Source organism: Mus caroli, unplaced genomic scaffold (genome assembly GCF_978045245.1).
Source record: "Mus caroli unplaced genomic scaffold, Mus_caroli_1 scaffold_2, whole genome shotgun sequence".
NCBI lineage: Eukaryota > Metazoa > Chordata > Mammalia > Rodentia > Muridae > Mus > Mus caroli.
In genome coordinates this window covers 164,839,018-164,858,072 of record NW_028227257.1, presented here as the reverse complement: position 1 = coordinate 164,858,072, position 19,055 = coordinate 164,839,018, and the positions used below count along the sequence as shown (strand labels likewise).

The 19,055-nt window shown below is 36.9% G+C and overlaps 1 protein-coding gene across 1 annotated transcript in view; it reads left to right on the top strand.

Annotated features, from left to right (window-relative positions):
* Malrd1 (MAM and LDL receptor class A domain containing 1) overlaps positions 1-19,055 on the top strand; it is a 745,053-nt gene that overhangs the window by 475,099 nt on the left and 250,899 nt on the right. The window contains exon 28 of the mRNA XM_021156265.2: positions 5,099-5,282. Coding sequence (XP_021011924.1) covers positions 5,099-5,282 — 184 coding nt within the window. The remainder of the gene's footprint in view (positions 1-5,098; positions 5,283-19,055) is intronic.

The following is a 19,055-nucleotide window of genomic DNA, read 5'->3' as shown; positions in this document are numbered from 1 at the left end:
ACTTTTCTTTAGTCAATTGTTACCATGGTAGTATTGAATTTAAATCTATATGAAAACAAATGTGATTCCCATGGTCAGTTATTACATGAAATTAGAGAATGCATTTGAGTGACATTTATTATACATCTTATAGAGGACTGAAATCAAGTCAGTAATACATGTGTAAAGAGGTAAAGAATTGGGCATTGAATATATACCCGCCATGTAAGTGTGTGTGTGTGTGTGTGTGTGTGTGTGTGTGTGTGTGTGTGTGTGTGTGTGTGTGATGAGAGGTTGTCATTATAAGAAATTTTATGAACTCTGTATTAGACGACTTAGCTCTCACAGGGTCAGGCTCCTCATCTTCTCACCATTTTATTCAAGAGTGTAACATTGAAATTACTAATATATGAAAACTGGATGCTTTCAGAATAAACAAATGAGTATATAGGCATGTAAAAAGTGCATTTAACATTTTGCAATTATAGGGCTAAGAATTGATGCTATAGTATGTATTTATATGTATTAGAATATATAAAGTATTAGAATATATTAGAATGCTGCTCCATGATGTACTATTATGGAAGATTTACACCATCATTACCTCTCATTTTCTTTTGTGTAACCACATACAAATCCAAGTATTCAAGTCTTTCAGTCTCTTTATTTTAATAGTAGCCTAGTTATAAGATTTAAGAAATAATGATTCATATTTTATTGATTAAAGGAACAGATGACATTTTTGATGTTATTTGTTGAAAACCCTTTTGAGGCTTAGCATATCTCAAGGGTGTTGTATGAGTTATATAAGGGGATACCTAGGAAAATGTTACAATTCATAAATTAAGACAGGCTTTTATCACTATCCTTGCCTCTAATATTCTCAAGTGTCAGACAGATCCCCTCAGTTTAATCTTTAATTTAATCTATCTTCCCTTTCATTCCCAATCACTGCATCATCACCGAGAATCAAAGACTAACCTTGAAAAGAATGTCTTTTGTCATCAGAAATTAAATTCACAATGGAATTCATGTGTGAATTCCTATCCCTTTTAATGCAGGTATTTCACAAGTCTCAATGGATAAGTATATGTTGCCTGGGAAATTGTGTCTATAAATTGATAGATTTGTTGAAAACTTAGTTTTACATAAATTGATGCATAGTTTCTCCTTCTGTTTGTTGCCGCTAATACAGAGAGATAACAATTGGATCAAGTACTACTTAGACTCTAGCCAAGGAAGCATTGAGTGTATACATTAATTCTCCAAAGCAAGAGATGACATATGTGAAACTTGTTTTGATTCTTTCTTCAGATATTTCCCTTTGTAAAATTTTCTATATCCTTAAAATACAAATAAATTAAATATTTCACAGCTGTACATTATAAATTCATATGAAAAGCAGAGTGCTCTGGGCTCATGAAGCTCTCTGTCTTCATTGCCACATTCCAGGAGACAAACAAGGAACAGCAGGAGGGTCTCCCCATCTCAATTAAAACAGTCAAGGTAACTCCCAAGAGGCATGCCTGGAGTCTGATATCCTGTTGATACCATACAATTCTTAGGAAAACTGGAACCAAGACACCTTAAAGCAATATGCATATGCAAAGTCTTCCAGTTCTCAGCTGGGTTACTAGCTTAAGGTAGATGTCATTTTTATTTGGCCAATAGGGGTTATATTATATATCATGTCATATTGTAATTCTAGAAGCATTAACTTATCAGTAGGTTAATGATATAGTGATCAACCTTCATTATTTTGAGGAAATATTTGCATGTGTATTTTAAACTAACTTGTGATTTGAAAAATTGTACACTGACACTGGTATAGCTGGTTCAAAAATAGCTATAGTTTTGAAAGTAAAAGTATTTTGATTATGAAATAATAGAATGTTTCAAATCTGACTGACTTGAGCAAGTTTTTTGCCTTCATGTTCAACTTACTGCAAAGAAATAGCTGATTTTCTAATCATTTTTCTGCCTCTTCTTTCTCTGTATTAGTGAACTAAACTCTTAGGAGGAATGTAGAACTGGAACAATTAGATACAATCTTTAAAATGTAGGGAAGGTCTTCCGGTCAGAACAGCACCGGGGTAGCTAGGGCACAAGGTCAGCTGACAAACCTAAAAGAAGACAGCCACAAAAACAGAATGCCAACTTTAACAACAAAAATAACAGGAAACAACAATTACTTTTCCTTAATATCTCTTAATATCAATGGACTCAACTCCCCGATAAAAAGACAGAGACTAACAAACTGGCTACACAAGCAAGACCCAACATTTTGCTGCTTACAGGAAACTCATCTCAGAGAAAAAGATAGACACTACCTCAGAATGAAAGGCTGGAAAACAATTTTCCAAGCAAATGGTATGAAGAAACAAGCTGGAGTAGCCATTCTAATATCTGATAAGATTGACTTCCAACCCAAAGTCATCAAAAAAGACAGGGAAGGGCACTTCATACTCATCAAAGGTAAAATCCTCCAAGAGGAACTATCAATCCTGAATATCTATGCTCCAAATACAAAGGCAGCCACATTCATTAAAGAAACTTTAGTAAATCTCAAAGCACACATTGCACCTCATACAATAATAGTGGGAGACTACAACACACCACTTTCACCGATGGACAGATCATGGAAACAGAAACTATACAGGGACACAGTGAAACTAACAGAAGTTATGAATCAAATGGATCTGGCAGATATCTACAGAACATTCTATCCTAAAACAAAAGGATATACCTTCTTCTCAGCACCTCATGGTACCTTCTCCAAAATTGACCACATAATTGGTCACAAAACAGGCCTCAACAGATACAAAAATATTGAAATTGTCCCATGCATCCTATCAGATCACCATGGACTAAGGTTGATCTTCAATAACAAAATAAATAATAGAAAGCCAACATTCACGTGGAAACTGAACAACACTCTTCTCAATGATACCTTGGTCAAGGAAGGAATAAAGAAAGAAATTAAGGACTTTTTAGAGTTCAATGAAAATGAAGCCACAACATACCCAAACTTATGGGACGCAATGAAAGCATTTCTAAGAGGAAAACTCATAGCTCTGAGTGCCTCCAAAAAGAAACTAGAGAGAGCACACATTAGCAACTTGACAACACACCTAAAAGCACTAGAACAAAAGGAAGCAAACTCACCCAAGAGGAGTAGACGGCAGGAAATAATCAAACTCAGGGGCTTAATCAACCAAGTGGAAACAAGAAGAACTATTCAAAGAATCAACCAATCGAGGACCTGGTTCTTTGAGAAAATCAACAAGATAGATAAACCCTTAGCCAGACTCACTAGAGGGCACAGGGAAAGCATCCTAATTAACAAAATCAGAAATGAAAAAGGAGACATAACAACAGATCCTGAAGACATCCAAAACACCATCAGATCCTTCTACCAAAGGCTATACTCAACAAAACTGGAGAACCTGGATGAAATGGAGAAGTTCCTAGACAGATACCAGGTACCAAAGTTGAATCAAGATCAGGTTAATGATCTAAATTAAGCACCTGAAAAAATGTTCAACATCCTTAATCATTAGGGAAATGCAAATCAAAACAACCCTGAGATTCCACCTCACACCAGTCAGAATGGCTAAGATCAAAAATTCAGGTGACAGCAGATGCTGCCGAGGATGTGGAGAAAGAGGAACACTCCTCCATTGTTGGTGGGATTGCAAGCTTGTACAACCACTCTGGAAATCAGTCTGGCGGTTCCTTAGAAAATTGGACATAGTACTACCGGAGGATCCAGCAATACCTCTTCTGGGCATATAACCAGAAGATGTCCCAACCAATAAGAAGGACACATGCTCCACTATGTTCATAGCAGCCCTATTTATAATAGCCAGAAGCTGGAAAGAACCCAGATGTCCCTCAACAGAGGAATGGATACAGAAATTATGGTACATTTATACAATGGAGTACTACTCAGCTATTAAAAAGAATGAATTTATGAAATTCCTAGCCAAATGGATGGACCTGGAGGGCATCATCTTGAGTGAGGTAACACAATCACAAAGGAACTCACACAATATGTATTCACTGATAAGTGGATATTAACCTAAAACTTAGGATACCCAAGATATAAGATACAATTTGCTAAACACATGAAACCCAAGAAGAATGAAGACCAAAGTGTGGACACTGTGCCCCTTCTTAGAATTGGGAACAAAACACCCATGGAAGGAGTTACAGAGACAAAGTTTGGAGCTGTGATGAAAGGATGGACCATCTAGGGACTGCAGTATCCAGGGATCCATTCCATAATCAGCTTCTAAACGCTGACACCATTGCATACACTAGCAAGATTTTGCTTAAAGGACCCAAATATAGCTGTCTCTTGTGAGATGATGCCGGGGCCTAGCAAACACAGGAGTGGATCCTCACAAGCTATTGGATGTATCACAGGGCTCCCAATGGAGAAGCTAGAGAAAGTACCCAAGGAGCAAAAGGGATCTGCAACCCTATAGTTGGAACAACATGATGAACTAACCAGTACCCCTGAGCTCTTGTCTCTAGCTGCATATGTATTGAAAGATGGCTTAGTCGGCCATCACTGGAAAGAGAGGCCCATTGGACTTGCAAACTTTATATGCCCCAATATAGGGGAATGCCAGGGCCAAAAAAATGGGAATGGCTCGGTAGGGAAGTGGAGGGGCGCTATGGGGGACTTTTGGGATAGCATTGGAAATGTAATTGAGGAAAATATGTAATAAAAAACATTAAAAATAAAAAAAATGTAGGGAAGAGGCATTAGGAACTATAAACTCAGCAATCCTATAATTTCTTTAAGATTGTAGTCAATGCTAAGACTCTTGTGTATATGCAAAGATAGATGGATTGTAATATGACTACCTCTGAAAGTACTAAAAACATGTTCATTGCTAATCCCAATGGTGCTGCTTTAAGAAAAGGTATGGATAATTCAGTATGTCTGGACTGGTGAGATAAAATACAGAATGGGTGTCATCTGGGTTCCATTGATTTTCTTTTCATTTTTAAATGGAATTTTACTTGGCCAAGAGATTGTGTGCCATGTGGTTTTGCTTATTATTCAGAGCTTTGGTTATCCCACTAATGGGAGCCCCTTTCATTTCAGACAGACAAAGGACTCTGGGAAGTATGGCAACAAAGCAAGCCAGATCCTGGTAATCACTGGCGAAGGGCCACCATCCTGTTGGGAAAATTGAGGAATTTTGAGGTCATATTTCAAGGAATCAGAACAAGGGACCTAGGAGGCGGAGCTGCGATTGATGATATTGAATTCAATAATTGCACAACTGGTGAGTCTCTGTGAAGTCTCTGTCTGGAAAGACACTTATAGTGTGCCCATTTTCATTCTTGTTATAGGTTTATAAAATGTTCTCCATCAATGTGCTTTGTCTGTATATACAAATACATTGAAAAATACAGTTTAAGAACTGTAAACTTTAAAATCCTATTAAGAGGTAATATCTGTCAATAATCCATCTGGGTTATTGTAACAACATGTTTCACCCATTTTGTATCTGAGGAAAAGCAGCTCACTATTCTAGATGTAAGAAACCCCAAGCCATCATACCAGCATATATGGTGTTTTGAGATAGTACCATTTTGCTGGGTCACATAGCTGAAGGGAAAATTTACTCCCTAAGTCCTTTGTTTGTATACTAATTCCCTGTAGTCAGCTCTATCCTCATGACCCACTGACATGCTCCAAATTCCCTATCTTCTAATAAGATCATTGGAAGTAAGTATATCAACAGGGAATTTGAATGGGATCTAAATACTTTAAAAATTACAATACTTTCTCATTATTCAATGGCAAAAGTAAGTCCACTTACATACCCCCCCCCCTTCTACCATGCAGAGGTTTTCTCTTTTAAATTCATTTTCAACATTATATAAAATGCCAGGTCTGAGATTTACATATATATCTTTAGCATAAATTACAAAATATGGCCCAATAAGATTGAAAGTGGATCCTAAAGCATGCATGAGTGAGAAATAAATTTAAGTCCACATTAAACAGATCTTGAATTGGAAACTATCCTTGTGAGATTTTAAAGTGTCGTCCGAACATTAGAGCTTCATTCAGATAACAGTGTGAAAGAATACCACAATCCTTTCTGACATGTCTAAATTTGAAGTCTAGCTACAGATATTCTTTATAAAACTACTTTATAAATGTCAAAAATAATTATAAATAAATGTATACATTTTCATCTTGCAAAATGTCTTTAGAGGAATATGGTTCTATTATGTAGTTTGTTCAAGCCTGTGACATGAAGCATGGGTCTTTTTGGACAAATTAATGTAAAAGCAAAATTTTCTACAAGGTAATGTAGAATCAAAAGACAACTTTAATATTCTTATTTATATTTCAGCTTCTTATAAAATGGATCAAAAACAAAACTTATAGGATTCAACATCCATTCCATAGTACCGGGAAGGAGGAAGAGAATATATACTGAGAAAGAGAAATGTCCATCTTTATAATCATAAAAATTCTTAATTGAAAAGGACACTTCATGTTAACCAAATGTAATTTAGGCGCATTTGTAACCAGTTCTGCAACAAGACCTTGGAGGGGGTACTAGCTCATTCTCTTTTTTGTTTTTTATTTTAGCTTAAGGCAAGTGACATCATCTCTTCTGCCTTATTTTTCTTACCTACAAAATATCAATGATAATGTTTCTATGTCATGCTGTGCATAGGGGGATTTGATTACTAACTTTAAATGAAGCATATAAAGTATATTTGGTGCTGTAATAGTTGCTAGCTTCAAAAAAAAAAAAAAACTATACAAACAACAACAAAGGCTAAAAGAATCGTTTTACTAGTGAACAATTCTCTATCAACACTTGCAGTCTGATTCTGCTCCAAACTCAAACTCCCATTTCCGTAAGCTTAGCAAACATCCATTGATTACTGAAGCTGAAGAAAATTGTGGAAATGATGATGTATATTTCCTCAGAGCAGAGAAAAATGTGTGTCCCTTAATATTTGGGCATATAGGTTTTTATTTTATTTTCACATTTAGTGGCATCATTCTTGATTCTCACCCCCACTTTCTACTCCCATGTGTTACTTCTGGATATTCTATTTCCAGGACCTCTCTGTAAATGACCTCCATGACACCAATAAACCTAGGTTCCTAGGATAAAAATCCAATAGTCCTAGCAATCATTCATTTTATTCTGAAAACTCTAAAAATCCAATTGAGTTATTATCGGTTTCCAGTGTAGGAAAAAGAAAAGAGAATATTTAGAAAATTTAATATATTTCCAGAAATCAATAAAATCTATGTAGAACAAATTTACTCTGTTTCTCTATAAGTTCAGAATAGCTATTCATATCATTCCTATCAAATAATCCTGACTGCAAAAAGGCTTAAATGATTTGATGGAAAACACAAGAATCTAGCACCAGTTTTAGATTTCTAGTACATTGTCTTCACACCACATCTGATGGAGAGTTTCTCTTTTGTTATAGGCAGTCTCACATCTTTCATTTTCCTGTCAAAGCCCATAAGTAAGACTCCTTGCTATTCCTGGAAAACATAACTGATCTGAATTGAACACAGGTGGCATGATTATCATGATCACAGCTCTGCATCACTCTTGATTAAAACTGAAATCAGGAGATCATAAAAGAGTGATTGCAGTGTATAATGTTCATGAACAAATAAATCTATAAACAGAAACCTGTAGAGTTTGATGTTAAAAATATAATCTCTTCACTTAGTGTACATGGTAAATTCTGTTTTTTGTTCAATATATAAGTATTGCATTATTTTTAAATAAATATTGGGGCTGAGGATAGTAATGCCAAGTAGAAAAGGTAAATACCACACTATTAAAATAGGTAGAAAAGACTTTTATTTGAAATAGTGAACAATTAGGGAGTGTGTGGCACTTTATTATGTAAATGTAAGTGGAAAACAAAGTGGGATTTGTAAATGGAATGTGGATGGGCTGAAAAACAGATGAAAATCTATCTGTAGGGACTGTTTGTACAAATCTGGATAGAGTATGAAAACTGAGAATAGACAGAGTTCCTCCTGGTTTTCAAAGATTTTCATTCTGATGGTGGATTAAAGTACTTAAAGTAACATCTACTATTGTACCATTCAGTAGTGATGGGTGTTATAAATGACATGAAAAGAAAAGTGACAGAGAATCAATACTCTGATAGTAGTAGTGGGAAATACTCAACTTAAGAGTCACAGTTAGTCAAGCATAATAAAAGAGAAGTCACAATGATAACATCTACAAAAAGAAGCACCCTGGCCTGGAGACAATATGGGCAGATTTATTAAAGAGCACATCGAGGATGCAGAATAAGAGTGGAGGAATAGTTAGGGTTCATGGTATATAGAATTTTGTTATTAAAAAAAAAAAGCAATGCTTGCTATCTATAAAAGTACTCTCCCGGGCGTTGGTGGCGCACGCCTTTAATCCCAGCACTCGGGAGGCAGAGGCAGGCGGATTTCTGAGTTCGAGGCCAGCCTGGTCTACAGAGTGAGTTCCAGGACAGCCAGGGCTACACAGAGAAACCCTGTCTCGAAAAACCAAAAAAAAAAAAAAAAAAAAAAGTACTCTCCCAACAAAGGGACTAAGCAAGGAGATGGTAGACTGCTATTTTTTAAGTGTAAATTTTTGCTCTGTAGAAGATTGAACAAATCCCATAAACTTTGTCCTCATTTACTCTTGAAAATAAAAATAGAATGTACCCTATGGGATAGATGTGGATACAACAAATCAATATATACCATGTGCATTGAACACTAATAACTAATGTCAACTACTCCATCAATGTTAAATGATTGGGAACATTGCTATTAGTATAATCACAATATTTAAATGAATCCCTACAACTCTGAAAATAAGGTTACATAGAAATTACTCTATCAGCCAGATTGGTTATCCATCTAATACTTAATGGTAGCTGGCTACTCCTAAAAATCATTTATTACCTAGAGGTAAAAAACAGCAACCTAGCAGGAGAATTCTCTTGTAGCCAATGGGAAATGATTACCAAGTTTTCTGAGTCCAGTGAAACAGAAGAGTCAGATATGCGATGAATTTGAGAAAAGGAATGTGTTACAGCATAAGGGGATATGAGAAGGCAAATCCTAGTGTTTGTGGCAAACTAAACCAACAAGGCCAGGGAAAAGCTATTCAGCATTGACAGAGTCTCATTCCAACTCCCCAATGTTCACCAATTGTTCCATAGCTCACAGCCAAGGAGATGGAGCCATCCTCTAATTTCGTTCTCTTGGGAAATAAGACATCTTTGGCAATACTATAGCAGTATATGTTAGAAACAAGAGATGACGCCTGGGATGGAATGCTCCAGAACTTTTCTCTTACTTTAGCTTGATGTTTCCTCAGCATCTTCTTCCGTCATTACCAGAGTTGCTTGCAAGGAAATGGAAAGAATAGGGATGTACTATGGTCACCAAGAATACTCTCCTACAGGAACTTGGTGAAGACTTCAAAAGCCCTCAAAAGGAAATATGGTGTCAGACATATCAATATTCCTAGCAGAGTCATGATTTGTAATATTAGTTCAAGTCTTTTAAATCAATGAAAATACAAGTTTATTTTCTTTTAATATTCTGGTATTCCTTATTGTTATAGTTGCTCTATCTTTGACTAAAGGAAATTTTCTAGTAAGAAGTATGGATGCAAAAATTTAATTCGAGCCAAATCCAGGCCATCAAAAGTTTGTTCTTGCTGGTGGTGAGGATGATAGGATAGATGTTCTTGAGGTAGCATTTTGATATGTAACATAAACTAGCCTTGAACCTACTGATACTGATTAATAAATACTGAAGTGCTTTAGCTTATTTCTGTATGTGACACAGATAGGATTTTTTTTTAGTAAATATTTCAACCATGTCTCTTCTTCAGTTAGAGAAAACCACATGAGTAATCTTACCAGCTCTTCTAACAATTAGCATGCATAACTGAAGAAAGGAAACTTTGAAATCTTGGTTGCAGACTCCATTGCTGCGGATTCATTTTACTCAAATTGTTTTATTTCAAATATAGCTATTTTCTAGATGTTATCTTTGTATTAGAGAAGACCTCTTGACACATTCAAGATCCAAGCACGAGTACTAGTCTCCTCAGTTTACAGAACCTCCTTAGTCAGTTTGAGAGATGACTAAGAATGAGAATGACCTTGAGATGAGATGAGAGAATAACCTTGACTTTCAAAACATAGGGTTATGTTTAAGTAAATATAACTTGACCAATCCTATCAAAATTTAATGCAATTTCTTGAATAATATAGGAAGACGCTATTTGAATTATAAAGTCATCACATACATAGAGTTGTGCTCAATAGTGAGCTGGACAGCATTGTGATCTGGATGTATAAGGTGCAATTCTAAGGATTGCTGTTGCTTAAGGAATGAATGAAAAAAGTCACATATGAGCAATTAACCCTTTGTAAGTTTACTCAGTATAAAGATATCAGTGCAGAGTAGCTTAGTTTTAGAATTTAATTGTCTGTGTTAAGAAAGGGCTTTAAGGGCTGGTGAGATGGCTCAGTGGGTAAGAGCACCCGACTGCTCTTCCGAAGGTCCGAAGTTCAAATCCCAGCAACCACATGGTGACTCACAACCACCCGTAATGAGATCTGATGCCCTCTTCTGGTGTGTCTGAAGACAGCTATAGTGTACTTAAATATAATAAATAAATAAATCTTTAAAAAAAAAAAAAAAAAAAAAAGAAAGGGCTTTAAGGATCCCCAGTTGTATACTATGAGGAAAGACTAAGGATGCACATACTCGACACTAATAAAATTCTGAACTAAGAGATGAAGCCAGACCTGGTGATATCTGCTCTCAAATCCCATTATTGGCAGCTATGCTATCATATATTTACCTACTAGATGGAGTTTGAGGCAGGAAACAAGGGTTAAATATCGTCATTGTTCATCTTTAGACTTAGAACCATACTTTTTGCTTCATCTAAAATCAGAAAATAATGTCTGGCCCAGGTCCATATTGTAAATAGAGGACTATAGGATTGAGTTCAGTGTATCTTTGATCAGCTATTTTAAATTAAAACAAAATCAAGGCCATGGATGGGTCTAATTAGTTTAGTATTGTTTTCAAGTAAACCACTGTGGCATATAGAAAAAAATATCACATATTGCTTTATTTTTCAACTGAGAAAAATTAGCATTTTAATGTTAAAAGGTCTATGACTGAAGATATAATTTACTGATATCATAAACATAAATGGAGCATTATAATTAATGTTGTTATATTTGATGGTAATCAAAGCCCAATGGTAATACTTAGTTATTTGTAATATTAAGAAAAAATAATTACTTGAGCAGATATTTTAGTAAGGCTTAAATAGCCCTTGAAATAGCTCTAGATTCAAATGAAGGCACTGTAAATCTGAATACTAACATTATCTTCAGGTCTTAAAATTTCTAATTAGAAACTGTTCCAATTCTAATGAATTTCTCCACACATTATTGAATCAGTAAGACCATTACATGGACAACACAATCTTTTAATTTTTCTGGACTATATTTTATTAAAATAATATTAATTTTTCCAGATAATTTTCACTTTATGCTTATTCATTATTAAATTTCTTGTTATTTGATTGTAAGATGTGCTCCCCAGGTCTGAAATATTTGTACCAATGTTTAAAATGTAGAAGAAATATTAACTTAAGGTTTACTCCAAAACCAATCTGAAACTCTACAGAATCCATCACCATACCATGTACAATGAAGCAAATTACAATAAAATTTCTTTGTATTTATGCATATGCTTATATTAAGACAGATCTAGAATTCACATTTTCTTGGCTATTGCTTTTATGGGAAATATATATACATATATGTATATTGTATCTTGTATACATATATGTATATATGTATCTTGATCTGAGGCAGCCAGGTGGAAACTGGATTCTGCACTGGGAAGAGCTTGAGCATAAGAGACCGCAAAGCCTGGCCCACAGTGAAATACTGTCTCCATCAAGGCCACACAAACTCTGACAAGGCCACGCCTCCTAATACTGTCACTTCTCGTGATCAGACACTCAACCACATGAATCTGTGGAGGGCATCCTATTCAAAATACCACATTCCATTCCCTGACTCCTATAGATTTGTAGCCTTATAAGAATTGCCTTGGTCACAGTGTCTCTTCACAGCAATGAAACCCTAACTAAGACAAAATTTGATACCAAAATTTGGGCTATTATGCTAGGACTAAGCATGCTTTTGTTTGGAGGAATGTGGGTTTTAAAACTTTGGATTAGAAAAGCAGGAGAATGCTTTAAATGTGGTTTAATGGTGAATTCTAATAGCAGCAGGGAAGATATTGGTGCTAAAGTCAATTTGAACTGTGGGATCATGGCCTAAGAGGTTTCAGAGGAGAAGTTTAGAGATTGTTCTTGGGGTACTTTGGTGAAGAATGGATCTGCTTTTACCCTTGTCTGAAGAATCTGCCTTATATTAATGACATGGACAAAGGAAAATACAAAACACTCTAGCATAGATCCTGTGTTGTTGTTCACTCTTATGAAAAGTATTTTGATCAAATGTCACAAGCTTAGAAAGGAAAAATACAAAATATATGATCAAAGGGTTAATGATGTACCAGGAAGTAGAATGGAGCTAAATCCTGTGTTCAAGGAGATAAACAAATATATTAAATAAAATTAAAGGAGTGGTGAACTTGGAGCAAGATCCCATCCAGCTAAGCTTACATCTTGTGGGGGAAAAAAAATGTTCTCAAAGGACACTGCCATCTATTCTTTATTTTTTAATGTTTTATTTTAAGTAGATATTTTCTTCATTTATATTTCAAATGCTATCCCAAAAGTCTCCTCCTGCCCTGCTGCCCAACCTACCCACTCCTGTTGCCTGGCCCTGGCATTCCCCTGTACTGGGCATATAATCTTTGCAAGACCAAGGGCCTCTCAGCCCACTGATAGCCAACTAGGCCATCCTCTGCTACATATACAACTAGAGATACAAGCTCTGGGGGGGGGGGGGCGTACTGGTTAGTTCATATTGTTGTTCCTTCTATAGGGTTACAGACCCCTTTAGCTCCTTGGGTACTTTCTCTACCTCCTCCATTGGGGGCCCTGTGTTCCTTGCAATAGATGACTATGAGCATTCACTTCTGTATTTGCCAAGCATAGGCAGGCATAGCCTCATAAGAGATAGCTATATCAGGGTCCTGTCAGCAAAATCTGGCTGGCATATGCAAGTCTCAGTTTGACGGTTGTTTATGGGATGGATTCCTGGGTGCAGCAGGCTCTGGAAGGTCCTTCCTTCCATCTCAGCTCCAAACTTTGTTCTCCTTCCATGGGTATTTTGTTCCCCATTCTAAGAAGGAGTGAAGTATCCACAATTTGGTCTTCTCTCTTCTTGAGTTTCATGTGTTTTGCAAATTGTATCTTAGGTATTCTAAGTTTCTGAGCTAATATCCAGATAGCAGTGAATGCATGTCATGTGTGTTCTTTTGTGATTGCGTTACTATAGTCAGTATGATATCCTCCAGATACATTCATTTGCCTAAAGATTCATAAATTCATTGCTTTTTAAAAGCTGAGCAGTATTCCACTGTGTAAATGTATCACATTTTCTGTATCCATTCCTCTGTTGAGGGACAACCGGGTTCTTTTCAGCTTCTGGCTATTATAAATAAGGCTGCTATGAACATAGTGGAGGATGTGTTCTTATTACAATTTGGAGCATCTTCTGGGTATATGCCCAAAAGTGCTATAGCTTCATCCAAGTTTTCCAGTTTTGTTGAGTATAGACTTTGGTAGTAGGATCTAATGATGTTTTGGATTTCCTCAGGTTCTGCTATTATTTCTCCCTTTACATTTCTGATTTTGTTAATTAGGATACTGTCCCTGTGCCCTCTAGTTAGTCTGGCTAAGGGTTTATCTATCTTGTCGATTTTCTCAAAAATACAGCTCCTGGTTTGGTTGATTCTTTGCATAGTCTGTTACTCTATGTCGTTTTATTGGGGAATTGAGTCCATTGATATTAAGAGATATTAAGGAGAAGTAATTGTTGCTTCCTGTTATTTTTGTTGTTAGAGTTGGGATTCTATTCTTGTGGCTATCTTCTTTCAAGTTTGTTGAAGGATTACTTTCTTGCTTTTCTAGGGTGTAGTTTCTGTCCTTGTGTTGGTGTTTTCCCTTTATTATCCTTTGAAAGGCTAGATTTGTGGAAAGATATTGTGTGAATTTGGTTTTGTCATGGAATCCTTTGTTTTCTCCATCTATGGTAATTGAGAGTTTTGCTGGGTAGAATAGCCTGGGCTGGCATTTGTGTTCTCTTAGGTCCTGTATAACATTGCCCCACCTGCAGGGATAATCAGCAGGGACCCAGGGCAGGAGAGAAAGAGAGAGAGAGGGAGAGAGAGAGGGAGAGAGAGAGAGAGAGAGAGAGAGAGAGAGAGAGAGAGAGAGAGAGAGAGAGAGAGAGAAGGAGGTTCAAGAGACACAGAGTGAGAGCAAGTTAATCATACTGATCAAGCTCTGAAAACTTTATTCAAGAGTGGCAATATAAGCATAAGCAAGTGCAGGCTCCAAGGGAGTGGGGAAGAGCCCAGTGGCTCTCTGAAGGTCAGGTGACAATCTTCAGCTCCTGGAACCAATGGTCACAGTGTACTCTTTTCCCACAAACATTCTTACAGTTATGACCACAATTGTTCTCTCAGGATTGTTTATGTAAGCTAGCAAATATTCCCAAGGCCATGGCTGAGGCCATGGCTCCCGTCATAACATCTGTCCAGGATCTTCTGGCTTTCCTAGTCTCTGGTGAGAAGTCTGGTGTAATTCTAATAAGTCTGCCTTTATATGTTACTTGACATTTTTCCCTTGCTGATTTTAATATTCTATCTATTTAGTGCATTTGATGTTCTCATTACTATGTGTCAGGAGGAATTTCTTTTCTAGTCCAGTCTATTTGGAGTTTTCTAGGCTTCTTGTATGTTCATGGTCATCTCTTTCTTTAGGTTAGGAAAGTTTTCTTCTATAATTTTGTTCAAGATATTTACTGGCCCTTTATGTTGAAAATCTTCATTCTCCTCTATACCTATTACTATTAGGTTTGATCTTCTCATTGTGTCCTGGATTTCCTGGATGTTTTGAGTTAGGATCTTTTTACATTTTGCACTTTCTTTGATTGTTGTGTCCATGTTTTCTATGGAATCTTCTTCACCTGAGATTCTCTCTTCCATCTCTTGTAGTCTGTTGCTGATGCTCGCATCTATGGTTCCTGACTTCTTTTCTAGTGTTTCTATCTCCAGAGTTGTCTCCCTTTGGGTTTTCTTTATTGTTTCTACTTCCATTTTTAGATCTTGGCCAGTTTTGTTCAATTCCATCACCTGTTTGGTTGAAAACCTATAGTTCTTTCAGGGATTTTTGTGTTTCCTCTTTAAGTACTTCTTTTGTTTAGCAATGTTCTCCTTTATCTCTTTAAGTGAGTTTTTTTTTTTTTTTGGATTTTCTTTTTTTTTTTTTTGATTTTTAATATTTTTATTACATATTTTCCTCAATTACATTTCCAATGCTATCCCAAAAGTCCCCCATAGCGCCCCCCACTTCCCTACCCACCCATTCCCATTCTTTTGGCCCTGGCATTCCCCTATATTGGGGCATATAAAGTTTGCAAGTCCAATGGGCCTCTCTTTCCATTGATGGCCGACTAGGCCATCTTTCGATACATATGCAGCTAGAGACAAGAACTCCGGGGTTCTGGTTAGTACATCATGTTGTTCCAAAAATAGGGTTGCAGATCCCTTTAGCTCCTTGGGTACTTTCTCTAGCTTCTCCATTGGGAGCCCTGTGATACATCCAATAGCTGACTGTGAACATCCACTCCTGTGTTTGCTAGGCGCCGGCATCGTCTCACAAGAGACAGCTATATTTGGGTCCTTTCAGCAAAATCTAGCTAGTGTATGCAATGGTGTCAGCGTTTAGAAGCTGATTATGGGATGGATCCCTGGATACGGCAGTCTCTAGATGGTCCATCCTTTCATCACAGCTCCAAACTTTGTTTCTGTAACTCCTTCCATGGGTGTTTTGTTCCCAATTCTAAGAAGGGGCACAGTGTCCACACTTTGGTCTTCATTCGTCTTGAGTTTCATTCGTTTAGCAAATTGTATCTTCTATCTTGGGTATCCTAAGTTTTGGGCTAATATCCACTTATCAGTGAATACATATCGTGTGAGTTCCTTTGTGATTGTGTTACCTCACTCAAGATGATGCCCTCCAGGTCCATCCATTTGGCTAGGAATTTCATAAATTCATTCTTTTTAATAGCTGAGTAGTACTCCATTGTGTAAATGTACCATAATTTCTGTATCCATTCCTCTGTTGAGGGACATCTGGGTTCTTTCCAGCTTCTGGCTATTATAAATAGGGCTGCTATGAACATAGTGGAGCATGTGTCCTTTTTACCGGTTGGGACATCTTCTGGATATATGCCCAGGAGAGGTATTGCTGGATCCTCCGGTAGTACTATGTCCAATTTTCTGAGGAACAGCCAGACTGATTTCCAGACTGGTTGTACAAGCTTGCAATCCCATCAACAATGGAGGAGTGTTCCTCTTTCTCCACATCCTCACCAGCATCTGCTGTCACCTGAATTTTTGATCTTAGCCATTCTGACTGGTGTGAGGTGGAATCTCAGGGTTGTTTTGATTTGCATTTCCCTGATGATTAAGGATGTTGAACATTTTTTCAGGTGTTTCTCTGCCATTCGGTATTCCTCAGGTGAGAATTCTTTGTTCAGTTCTGAGCCCCATTTTTTAATGGGGTTATTTGACTTTCTGGAGTCCACCTTCTTGAGTTCTTTATATATATTGGATATTAGTCCCTTATCTGATTTAGGATAGGTGAAGATCCTTTCCCAATCTGTTGGTGGTTTTTTTGTCTTATTGATGGTGTCTTTAGCCTTGCAGAAGCTTTGTAGTTTCATGAGGTCCCACTTGTCAATTCTCGATCTTACAGCACAAGCCATTACTGTTCTATTCAGGAATTTTTCCCCTGTGCCCATATCTTCAAGGCTTTTCCCCACTTTCTCCTCTATAAGTTTCAGTGTCTCTGGTTTTATGTGAAGTTCCTTGATCCACTTAGACTTGACCTTAGTACAAGGAGATAGGAATGGATCGATTCCCATTCTTCTACATGTTAACAACCAGTTGTGCCAGCACCATTTGTTGAAAATGCTGTCTTTCTTCCACTGGATGTTTTTAGCTCCCTTGTCGAAGATCAAGTGACCATAGGTGTGTGGGTTCATTTCTGGGTCTTCAATTCTATTCCATTGGTCTATTTGTCTGTCACTATACCAGTACCATGCAGTTTTTATCACAATTGCTCTGTAGTAGAGCTTTAGGTCCGGCATGGTGATTCCATCAGAGGTTCTTTTATCTTGAGAAGAGTTTTTGCTATCCTAGGTTTTTTGTTATTCCAGATGAATTTGCAGATTGCACTTTCTAATTCGTTGAAGAATTGAGTTGGAATTTTGATGGGGATTGCATTGAATCTGTAGATTGCTTTTGGCAAGATAGCCATTTTTACAATGTTGATCCTGCCAATCCATGAGCATGGGAGATCTTTCAATCTTCTGAGATCTTCTATAATTTCTTTCTTCAGAGACTTGAAGTTTTTATTATACAGATCTTTCACTTCCTTAGTTAGAGTCACGCCAAGATATTTTATATTATTTGTGACTATTGAGAAGGGTGTTGTTTCCCTAATTTCTTTCTCAGCCTGTTTATTCTTTGTGTAGAGAAAGGCCATTGATTTGTTTGAGTTAATTTTATATCCAGCTACTTCACCGAAGCTGTTTATCAGGCTTAGGAGTTCTCTGGTGGAATTTTTAGGGTCACTTATATATACTATCATATCATCTGCAAAAAGTGATATTTTGACTTCATCTTTTCCAATTTGTATCCCTTTGATCTCCTTTTGTTGTCGAATTGCTCTGGCTAGGACTTCAAGTACAATGTTGAATAGTTACGGAGAAAGTGGACAGCCTTGTCTAGTCCCTGATTTTAGAGGGATTGCTTCAAGCTTCTCACCATTTACTTTGATGTTGGCTACTGGTTTGCTGTAGATTGCTTTTATCATGTTTAGGTATGGGCCTTGAATTCCTGATATTTCCAAGACTTTTATCATGAATGGGTGTTGGATCCTGTCAAATGCTTTTTCCGCACCTAACGAGATGACCATGTGGTTTTGTCTTTGAGTTTGTTTATATACTGGATTACGTTGATGGATTTCCGTATATTGAACCATCCCTGCATCCCTGGGATGAAACCTACTTGGTCAGGATGGATGATTGTTTTGATGTGTTCTTGGATTCGGTTAGCAAGAACTTTATTGAGGATTTTTGCATCAATATTCATAAGGGATATTGGTCTGAAGTTTTCTATCTTTGTTGGGTCTTTTTGTGGTTTAGGTATCAGAGTAATTGTGGCTTCATAGAATGAGTTGGGTAGAGTACCTTCTGTTTCTATTTTGTGGAATAGTTTGTGAAGAACTGGGATTAGATCTTCTTTGAAGGTCTGATAGAACTCTGCACTAAACCCATCTGGTCCTGGGCTTTTTTTAGTTGGGAGACTATTAATGACTGCTTCTATTTCTTTGGGGGATATAGGGCTGTTTAGATCATTAACCTGATCTTGATTCAACTTTGGTACCTGGTATCTGTCTAGGAACTTCTCCATTTCATCCAGGTTCTCCAGTTTTGTTGAGTATAGCCTTTGGTAGAAGGATCTGATGGTGTTTTGGATGTCTTCAGGATCTGTTGTTATGTCTCCTTTTTCATTTCTGATTTTGTTAATTAGGATGCTTTCCCTGTGCCTTCTAGTGAGTCTGGCTAAGGGTTTATCTATATTGTTGATTTTCTCAAAGAACCAGCTCCTTGATTGGTTGATTCTTTGAATAGTTTTTCTTGTTTCCACTTGGTTGATTTCACCCCTGAGTTTGATTATTTCCTGCCGTCTACTCCTCTTGGGTGAATTTGCTTCCTTTTGTTCTAGTGCTTTTAGGTGTGTTGTC